The 10,641-nt window shown below is 49.5% G+C and overlaps 1 protein-coding gene and 1 non-coding gene across 2 annotated transcripts; one reads left to right on the top strand and one right to left on the bottom strand.

Annotated features, from left to right (window-relative positions):
* Positions 1-45: 45 nt before the first annotated feature.
* On the bottom strand, positions 46-3,865 carry ERCC1 (ERCC excision repair 1, endonuclease non-catalytic subunit). Its single transcript, XM_038767114.1, is given in 10 exon segments — positions 46-145; positions 246-314; positions 402-473; positions 558-657; positions 861-937; positions 1,098-1,197; positions 1,386-1,489; positions 2,843-2,992; positions 3,703-3,813; positions 3,815-3,865. Coding segments are annotated over 10 exon segments (888 nt in total). The 3' UTR covers positions 46-91.
* Positions 3,866-10,554: 6,689 nt separating this feature from the next.
* Positions 10,555-10,641, top strand: TRNASTOP-UCA. Its single transcript has one exon. It is a non-coding gene; the product is annotated as a tRNA-Sec (tRNA).

Consider the following 10,641-nt stretch of genomic DNA (forward strand, 5'->3'; position numbering starts at 1 on the left):
CCATCCTCTGCCTTGGTGGGCACAGAAGCAGATGCAGGCAGTGGCACAGGTGCACACACGTTTTATTGGACGCGCCACAGGTCACAGGGGACTACCGGGACCCCTTCAGGAATGGCTCGTGCAGGGTGTCGAAGAGTCGCCGGGCCTGGAGTGGGGAGGACACCAGAGACGTTATTAAACGGCGGCATTTGTCAGGCTGAGTGTGCGGCTCTCCTTCCCCCCGCCTCACCCCATCTCCCCCTCACCTTCTGGGGTCCGAAGCCCGGGCACAGGGACAGGTCCTCTGCTGAAGCGGCCACAAGCTGGTCCAGGGACTGAGGAGATAGGGGTGCAGGGGCGGGTTGGGGAGAGGCTGCCCCGTGACCGTTCCGTCCCCCAGTTCCTGTCAGCCCCAGCCTTACCCCAAAAGTGGAAAGCAGGGTCATGCTGTCTGTCCTGTTGACGGACTTCACCGTGGTCAGGCAGTCGGTCACCTGTGGGGAGAGAGGCCGGGGTCAGGGAGAGGGGACACAGCTGAAGTGGGTTGGGGGCCTCGGAAGGGGGGGCGAGAACCTCACCCGCGACAGGAAGTCTTGTTCCAGCTTCTCCTTCAGCAGGTCGGCCGGCTTCTGCTCATAGGCCTTGTAGGTCTCCAGGTAGCGGCCGGCTTCCTCGGGGCTGGGGTGGGAGAGTGGGCAGGAAGAGCCCGTCCCTCTCCCTCCTCCTCCATCCCACGTTGTTCCCCACCCCCTCCGGGCCAGGTCAAGTATGTCCCACCCCACCTCCAAGCCGTGTTAGGGTTGCCCCTCTCCCACTCCTGGTCCAGAACAAGGGTGTCCCACCCCCGCCTCCAAGCCAGCGTGAGGACGCCGCTCTCCCACCTCCAGGCCAGGATGAGGGTGCATTCCGCCAGCAGACACATCCGGGCCAGCTCCTTCAGTACGTGCCGGGGGTCCTTCTGCTCAGGGACACACGGGGGGTTTGTGGGGGAGTGAGCTCGAGCTCCCGGCACCTCGCCTGTAGTAGAGTGTTCTCTACAGGCAGTAAGCGCTCCTGCTATTGATGACGACCCCACAACCCCCTCCCCGCTTCCCCTCCAGCCCTACTGGGGTTCTCACCACGTCCACCTGCAGCAACAGCACCCGCAACTGGTACGTCTTGCCCAGGCCCTGCAGCCGCTCATGGATGTAGTTGGGGTGGAGATTGTGGTAGCGCAGACTGTGGGGTGACAACCCACGCTCCGGGGTCACTGCCCCACCCAGGCAGGATTGACCCTGATGCCTGTGCCTGTCACCTCCCCAGCCCACACTGGCTCTCTTCCACCGCACTGTACTATGAGAGCCGGGGGGAGCGGGGAGGAGATCTGAAAGGAGCTCAGGCTCCTACCCCGACCCCCACGCTCGCACCTGAGGAAGAGGGCACAGGTGCTCTGTCCCAGCACATAGTCGGGTACGATGTCCCCAAACTGCCAGGTTACATTCCGCACGTATTTTAACACCGGGTTTCCCCGCTGCAGCGGGGGAGAGAGAGAGAGAGGCAAGATGCCGAGGTCAGTCATTCACTCATTCATTTATTCAGTCATACTGTGTGCACAGCCCTGAACTAAGCGCTTGGAAGAGTACAATATAACAATAATAATGATGGTATTTGTTCAGCGCTGATGCTGGGGTGCATATAAGAAAATCAGGTTGGACACAGACCCTGTCCCACGTGGGGCTCACAGTCGCAATCCCCTCCGTAGAGAAGCAGCGTGGCTCAGTGGAAAAGAGCCGGGGCTTTAGAGTCAGAGGTCATGGGTTCGAACCCCGGCTCCGCCAATTTGTCAGCTGTGTGACTTTGGGCAAGTCACTTCACTTCTCTGTGCCTCAGTTACCTCATCTGTAAAATGGGGATGAAGACTGTGAGCCCCACGTGGGACACCTGATCACCTTGTAACCTCCCCAGCGCTTAGAACAGTGCTTTGCACATAGTAAGCGCTTAATAAATGCCATTAAAAAAAAAAAAACTGAGGGCCAGAGAAGTGAAGTGACCTGCACACATAGCAGACAAGCAGCAGAGCCGGGATTAGAACCAATGACCTTCTGACTCCCAGGCTTGTGCTATATCCACTTCTCCACACAGCTTCTCAAACAGACATTCCCTGCCCACAACGAGCTTACAGTCTAGAGGTGGATCAATGAATGGCATTTACTGAGTGCTTACTATGTGCAGAGCACCGTACTGTGCGCTTAGGAGAGTTTAATACAACAGTATTATTGTTGTATTGAGAAGCAGCGTGGCTCAGTGGAAAGAGCCCGGGCTTTGGAGTCAGAGGTCATGGGTTCAAATCCCACCTTCGCCAACTGTCAGCTGTGTGACTTTGGGCAAGTCACTTAACTTCTCTGGGCCTCAGTTACCTCATCTGTAAAATGGGGATTAAGACTGTCAGCCCCCCGTGGGACAACCTGATCACCTTGTAACCTCCCCAGTGCTTAGAACAGTGCTTTGCACATAGTAAGCGCTTGGTAAATACCATTATTATTATTTGGAGTCAGAGATCATGGGTTCAAATCCCGGCTCCGCCACTTGTCAGCTGTGTGACTTTGGGCAAGTCATTTCTCTGTGCCTCAGTTCCCTCATCTGTAAAACGGGGATTAAGACTGTGAGCCCCCCTGTAACCTCCCCAGCGCTTAGAACAGTGCTTTGCACATAGTAAGCACTTAATAAATGCCATTATTATTAGCAAACTCGTGCCCCACCCCTAATCAGTTGGTCAGTCAATCTCAGTGCTTACTATGTGCATAGCTCTGTACTTAGCGCTTGGGAGAGTACAACACAACGATCTAACGGACACATTTCCTGCGGCCGGGCCAGACCCCCTCACCTGTCGGGGGCTCACGATGATGCTGCTGCTCCTTGTGCCGGGTTTCACGGTGGAGGTCCCATCGGTGCTACCAGCCGAGGGGTCGGAGGCTGGGGGAACCGGGTCCCCGGTGGGATGGGGGGCGGCTCCCGCCTTAAACAGCGGCTTCACCTGGGGGAGCAAGATTGGGGAGATAATAATAACGGCATTTCTTAAGTGGTTACTATGTGCAAAGCACTGTTCTAAGCGCTGGGGAGGTTACATGGTGATCAGGTTGTCCCACAGGGGGCTCACAGTATTAATCCTCATTTTACAGTTGAGGTAACTGAGGCCCAGAGAAGTTAAGTGCCTTGCCCAAAGTCACACGGCTGACAATTGGCAGACCCAGAATTTGAACCCATGACCTTTTAGACTTTGAGCCTACTGTTGGGTAGGGACTGTCTCTATACGTTGCCAACTTGTACTTCCCAAGCGCTTAGTACAGTGCTCTGCACACAGTAAGCGCTCAATAAATACGATTGATGATGATGACTGATTGATTGATTGACCTCTGACTCCCAAGCCCGGGCTCCGGAGATCACGAACTTGGGAGTTAGAGGTCGTGGGTTCTAATTCCGGCCCTGCCACTGGCCAGCTGTGTTGCTTTGGGCAAGTCGCTTAACTTCCCTGTGCCTCAGTTACCTCGTCTGTAAAATGGGGGTGAAGAGTGTGAGCCCCGCATGGGACAACCTGATGACCTTGCATCTACCCCAGCGCTTAGGGCGGTGCTTGGCACATGGTAAGCGCTTAACAATCAATCAATAGTATTTATTGAGCGCTTACTCTGTGCAGAATTTATTGGGGAGCTGACCCTCCTCCCGGGGACCCCCCACCCTACTTACCGGCCCGGGGTCTTCCGCCTCCAGGGGGATGATGAATCTCTTCCTCCCTGGAAGCGGCACGGCCGCTCGGTCCGTCTCCATCGCCCGGGGCAACGGCGGACGAGGCCCGGGTACCAGGGCTGCCGTCGATGCTGAGCCTCTCCAGCCCTTCGGAAGTGCGCATGCGCGGACCGGCCCGCTAGTCCCCCCCCTTCGCCAGGCATCCACGCGCGCATGCTCACTCGGTCCCCCCGCGCGTAAGACCACCGAGTTTCGGCGCCGGGACGGCCCGACGGGCCGCGGACTCTGCACTTCCTGCCTCTCTTTCCAGCGCCCCGCCAGGAACTTCTATGGTTCGGGGCAACCACGAGGACGGCCCTGCCTCTCCGTAACCTCTATGGTCTTGGAGGACTGAGGTGGAGAAGGAGCTTCTTTCCTGAAGGCGGAGGGAGGGGAGGAGGCAGTGAGGGGCCCAGATGTCTGACGAGTTTAGGTTTTTTGTTGTTGTTTCTTTATTTTTTGTTTGTTTAAGTTATGTTTGTTTTGTTTTGTTTTTCTCTCTCTCACAAACACAGCCCACAACAAAACGTGGCTCAGTGGAAAGAGCCCGGGCTTTGGAGTTAGAGGCCATGGGTTCAAATCCCGCCTCGGCCAACTGTCAGCTGTGTGACTTTGGGCAAGTCACTTCACTTCTCTGGGCCTCAGTTCCCTCATCTGTAAAATGGGGATTAAAACTGTGAGCCCCCCCGTGGGACAACCTGATCACCTTGTAACCTCCCCCAGCGCTTAGAACAGTGCTTTGCACATAGTAAGCACCTAACAAATGCCCTCATTATTATTATTATTATTATGGCATTTGTTAAGCGCTTACTATGTGCTGTTCTCAGCTCTGGGGGGGCGGAATACAAAGTGATCAGGTTGTGCCAACTTTGGGCAAGTCACTTCACTTCTCTGGGCCTCAGTTCCCTCATCTGTAAAATGGGGATTAAAACTGTGAGCCCCCCCGTGGGACAACCTGATCACCTTGTAACCTCCCCCAGCGCTTAGAACAGTGCTTTGCACATAGTAAGCACCTAACAAATGCCCTCATTATTATTATTATTATTATGGCATTTGTTAAGCGCTTACTATGTGCTGTTCTCAGCTCTGGGGGGGCGGAATACAAAGTGATCAGGTTGTGCCACGTGGGGCTCACAGTCTTAACCCCATTTTACAGATGAGGTAACCGAGGCTCAGAGAAATTAAGTAATAATGATGGCATTTATTAAACGCTTACTGTGTGCAAAGCACTGTTCTAAGCGCTGGGGAACTTACAAGGTGATCAGGTTGTCCCACGGGGGGCTCACAGTCTTCATCCTCATTTTACAGATGAGGGAACTGAGGCCCAGAGAAGTTAAATGACTTGCCCAAAGTCACACAGCAGACAAGTGGCAGAGCCGGGATTCGAACCCATGACCTCTGACTCCCAAGCCCGGGCTCTTTCCACTGAGCCACGCTGCTTCTCTACCATACTAAGTGTTGGATTAGATACCATTCCCGTATGCGTCGACCTGATTTGCTCTCTTTATTCACCCAGCCCCACAGCACTTACGTACATATCTGTAATTTATTTGTTTGTGTTAATGTCTGTCTCCCACTGTAAACTGTAAGCTCGTTGTGGGCAGGAAATGTGTTTGTTATAGTGTACTCTCCCAACTGTTTAGTGCAGTACAGTACAAATGCCATAATTAGTAGTACTGTGCAGACCACTGTACTAAGTGCTTTTATGGTTCTCCCCGTGGGAGAACCTGATCACCCTGTAACCTCCCCAGCACTTAGAATAGTGCTTTGCACATAGTAAGCGCTTACTAAATGCCATTATTATTATTATTATATTGTTTCCAGGAGAAGGAGGAGGTGGTCGACAGAAGGCAGCTAAAAGGTCAAGGAGAATTAGGATAGAGTGGAGGCTGTCGGTTTGGGCAAGAAGGTCAATGGTGACTGTAGAGAGGGCGAGTGTCTGTGTAGTGAAGGGGGCAGAGGCCAGATATGAGGAGTCAGGGAGAGAATTGGTGAAGAGTAATGGGAGGCAGTGGGTATAGACAACTCGCTCAAGGAGTTTGGAGAGAAATGGTATGAGGGAAATGGGACAATAATTGGAGGGAGCCATGGGGTCAAGGGGAGGCATTTTAGGCTAGGGGAAACATGAGTATATTTGAGAGCAGTGGGGAAGAAGCCCCTAGAGAGAGAACAGTTGAAGACGGCAGCCAGGAAGAGGATAACGGAGAGGGCAAGTGTTTTGATGAGAGCTTCCTTTGCTCTTCTTAGAGAAGCAGCGTGGCTCAGTAGGAAAGAGCCCGGGCTTTGGAGTCAGAAGTCATGGGTTCAAATCTCGGCTCTGCCAATTGTCAGCTGTGTGACTTTGGGCGAGTCACTTCACTTCTCTGTGCCTCAGTTACCTCATCTGGAAAATGGGGATTAAATCTGTGAGCCCCACGAGGAACAACCTGATCACCTTGTAACCTCCCCAGCGCTTAGAACAGTGCTTTGCACATAGTAAGCGCTTAATAAATGCCATTATTATTATTATTATTATCTTTCCCCCCTCCCCACCCCACAGCACTTATGTATAGCTCTGTCATTTTATTGATTTATATTGATGTCTGTCTGTCTCCTCCACTCTAGACTGCGAGCTCGTTGTGGGGAGGGATTGTAACTCTTTATTGCTGTATTGTACTTTCCCAAGGGCTTAGTACAGTGTTCTGCACACAGTAAGCAATCAATAAATACGATTGATGGTGATGAGAGGACGAGTTTGGGTTTCCACGATGACACGGCCCCAACAGGTTCTGCAGTTCTCCGGGTGCCCACGAGGGGGAGGCTCAGGATCAGGTTTTAGCGGCTGGTTGGGCTTTATCAATCAATCAATCAATCAAAGTATCAATCAAAGTATCAATCAGTTGTATTTATTGAGCGCCTACTATGTGCAGAGCACTGTACTAAGCGCTTGGTAGCGCTTCCTTCCTTCCTCTCCCCCTCGTCCCCCTCTCCATCCCCCCATCTTGCCTCCTTCCCTTCCCCACAGCACCTGTATATACGTATATATGGTTGTACATATTTATTACTCTATTTATTTATTTATTTATTTGTTTATTTTACTTGTACATTTCTATCCTATTTATTTTATTTTGTTGGTATGTTTGGTTCTGTTCTCTGTCTCCCCCTTTTAGACTGTGAGCCCACTGTTGGGTAGGGACTGTCTCTATGTGTTGCCAATTTGTACTTCCCAAGCGCTTAGTACAGTGCTCTGCACATAGTAAGCGCTCAATACGATTGATTGATTGATTGATTGATTGATTGGGAAAGTACAGTGCACCAGAATTGGCAGACACGTTCCTTGCCCGTAATGAGTTTATTAGAGGAGGAGACAGATGCTAATATGAATAAATAATTTATAATATATAATTCAAAGCCATGTACATAAGGGGTTGGGACGAATATCAAATGTAGTATAGTAGAAGAGTAATCTGTCAATCAGTACTTGGACTGTGAGCCCCATGTGGGACAGGGACTGTGTCTAACCTGATTAACTTGTATCTACCCCAGTGCTTAGAACAGTGTTTGGCTCCCAGAAGTGCTTAACAAGAACCACAATTATCATTACTATTATTATGTGTTAAGTTGTCATAGAATGCTCATTGTGGGCAAAGGACTGTGTATATTTATTTTTCTATTATACTCTCCCAAGCGCTAAGTACACTGTTTTGCACACAGTAATCACTCAGTAAATAGGATTGAACAGAGGAAGAAAGTACTTAGAAGTACACTAAGTACAGTGCTTTGCACACAGTAAGCACTCAATAAATAGGATTGAACAGAGGAAGAAAGAAGGGAGGGAGGAAGGAAAGAAAGAAGGAAAGAAAGAGAAAGAAAGAAGTACAGTACTTAGAAGTACACTAAGTACAGTGTTTTGCACACAGTAAGCACTCAATAAATAGGATTGAACAGAGGAAGAAAGAAGGGAGGGAGGAAGGAAGGAAAGAAAGAAAGAAGGAAAGAAAGAAAGTGAAAGAAGTACAGTACTTAGAAGTACACCAAGTACAGTGTTTTGCACACAGTAAGCACTCAATAAATAGGATTGAACAGAGGAAGAAAGAAAAAGAAGGAAGGAGGGAGGGAGGAAGGAAGAAAGGAAAGAAAGAAAGAAAGAAAGAAGTACAGTACTTAGAAGTACACTAAGTACAGCGTTTTGCACACAGTAAGCACTCAATAAATAGGATTGAACAGAGGAAGAAGGAGGAAGGAAAGAAAGAAGTACAGTACTTAGAAGTACACTAAGTACAGTGTTTTGCACACAGTAAGCACTCAATAAATAGGATTGAACAGAGGAAGAAAGAAAGAAGGGAGGGAAGAAGGAAGGAAAGAAGGAAGGAATAAAGAAAGAAAGAAAAGTGATGGGTGTTTAGGATAAGTAGATGAGAGATTTATCAGGTGAGGCCCCCTGGACGTCTAGTGCTTTCAAGAGAGTGTTAACGATGGGAAAACCAAAGTAATTGTCTTCAGGGGGTGAAGGGTTGGGGAGTTTCAGAAAGGAGGGAAGGAATGAGAGCAACGCATATGAAATCGGTTGGCTTAAAAGTAGCAAAGCAAGAGAGCTGGAGTGTAGTGGGAAAGAAGAGTGGTTGATCACAATAAAAATAATTCTAATTATAATAATAATAGTTCATTATGCACTTATCTGCTAAGCACTGTACTAATCCTTTGCAGTATATACAAGGTAATCAGATCAGACGTGGTTCCTGTACCACATGGGACTCACAGTACAATACCTGTTCTCTCTCCTACTTAGATTGTGAACCTCATGTGAGATAGGGATTGTGTCCAGATTGATTAAACTGTATCTACCCTAGTGCTTAGAACAGTATTTGACACTTAGTAAATGGTTAAAAATATAATAATAATAATAATGATAACAACAGCTACTTAATCCTCGTTTTAAAGAGGAGGAAACACACAGAGAAGCTAAGGGACTTGCCCAAGGTCACACAGCAGGCAAGTAGCTGAGGCAGGATTTAAACCCAGGTCCTATGACTCCCAGTTCCCACTAGAAGGAAGAGAACTAATTGAGTGCCTTAAAGCCATACTCAGGAAAGAGTTCCTGCATAATGTGGAAACCCGCAACCACTAGAGGTTTTTAAGGACTGGGGAGATGTGTGTGGAATGATGCTTTAGAAAAATGATCCAAACATCAGGGTGAAGTTTGGACAGGAGAGGAGGGAGGATGGGGGGAGGACCCCAGACATAAGAGTAATGAAGGTGATTTAGCAGTTCTTTGTGAATGATTGCCCCAGAGTCCAAGAGAGATAATAATAATAATAATAATGATAGCATTTATTAAGTGCTTACTATGTGCAAAGCAGTGTTCTAAGCGCTGGGGAGGTGACAAGGCGATCAGGTTGTCCCACGGGAGGCTCACAGTCTTCATCCCCATTTTACAGATGGGGGAACTGAGGCGCAGAGAAGTTAAGTGACTTGCCCAAAGTCACACAGCTGACAAGTGGGGGAGCTGGGATTTGAAACCATGACCCCTGACTCCAAAGCCCAGGAAGGAGGGGGCTCAGTCTGGGCTATAATAATGATGGCATTTGTTAAGCGCTTACTATGTGCAGAGCGCTGTTCTAAGCGCTGGCGGGGATACGAGGTGATCAAGTTGTCCCACGTGGGGCTCACAATCTTAATCCCCGTTTTACAGGTGAGGTAACAGGCTCAGATAAATTAAGTGACTTGCCCGAGGTCACACAGCAGACATGTCCCCATCCCCCCCCCCCACCGGCCTTACCTCCTTCCCCTCCCCACAGCACCTGTATATATGTATATATGTTTGTACGTATTTATTACTCTATTTTATTTGTACATATTTATTCTATTTATTTTATTTTGTTACTATGTTTTGTTTTGTTCTCTGTCTCCCCCTTCTAGACTGCGAGCCCACTGTTGGGTAGGGACCGTCTCTATATGTTGCCAACTTGTACTTCCCAAGCGCTTAGTACAGTGCTCTGCACACAGTAGGCGCTCAATAAATACGATTGAATGAATGCTGGCGCCCCCAAATAAGCCTCTCCCGTCTCTCCCTCCCTCCCGGTCCCCGCCTCCGCCCCAGGCCGCAGCCTCGGTCCTGCCCTTTTTGCACAGGAGAATCCCCGTATTAGAAACATCAATCAATCGTATTTATTGAGCGCTTACTGTGTGCAGATCACTGTACTAAGCGTTTGGGAGATCACACTATAACAGTCACAGTCCCTGCAGGTTAGAGCTCGTTGTGGGCAGGGAATGTCACTGTTTATTGCTGCTTGGTACTTTCCCAAGCGCTTAGTCCAGTGCTCTGCACCCTGTAAGCGCTCAATAAATACGATTGAATCAATCAATCGTATTTATTGAGCGCTTACTGGGTGCAGAGCACTGGACTAAGCGCTTGGGAAAGTACAAGTTGGCAACATATACAGTCCCTACCCAACAAGTGGGCTCACAGTCTAAAAGGGGGCCTGCCCCTTTAAGGCCCTTCAAGGCCCTTCGTCCCGGCCGGAGAGAAGCGGACGGAAGTCTCGGTGGGACAAGAAACCTTCGCTGCCTACCTGAGCGCGTAGTATCCCAGAACCCCACGCGCCCACAGGGCAATGCAAATAAGAGGCAATATGTTCGCCCGTGGCATATTTTGGCCCAAATTCAGCAAAAAGGAGATACAAGAAACACATTTAGCGAGTTTTGCATACGAGCACAGCTGCTATATATATATACATCATTCATATGCTAGCTTAGCCCAATAATACATAACCATAAGTGTAAAAGATTGTAAAAGGGGCACTTTATATAATTTGTGAGTAAACAGTTATTCCTGCCCGGATGATCCTCAGTGGTCTGGGGTGCAGGCTTCAAACCTGTAGCTGTCTAGCGACAGAGTGGTTCAATTCCACCTTTCGGGCG

Source organism: Tachyglossus aculeatus, chromosome 26 (genome assembly GCF_015852505.1).
Source record: "Tachyglossus aculeatus isolate mTacAcu1 chromosome 26, mTacAcu1.pri, whole genome shotgun sequence".
Classification (NCBI taxonomy): domain Eukaryota; kingdom Metazoa; phylum Chordata; class Mammalia; order Monotremata; family Tachyglossidae; genus Tachyglossus; species Tachyglossus aculeatus.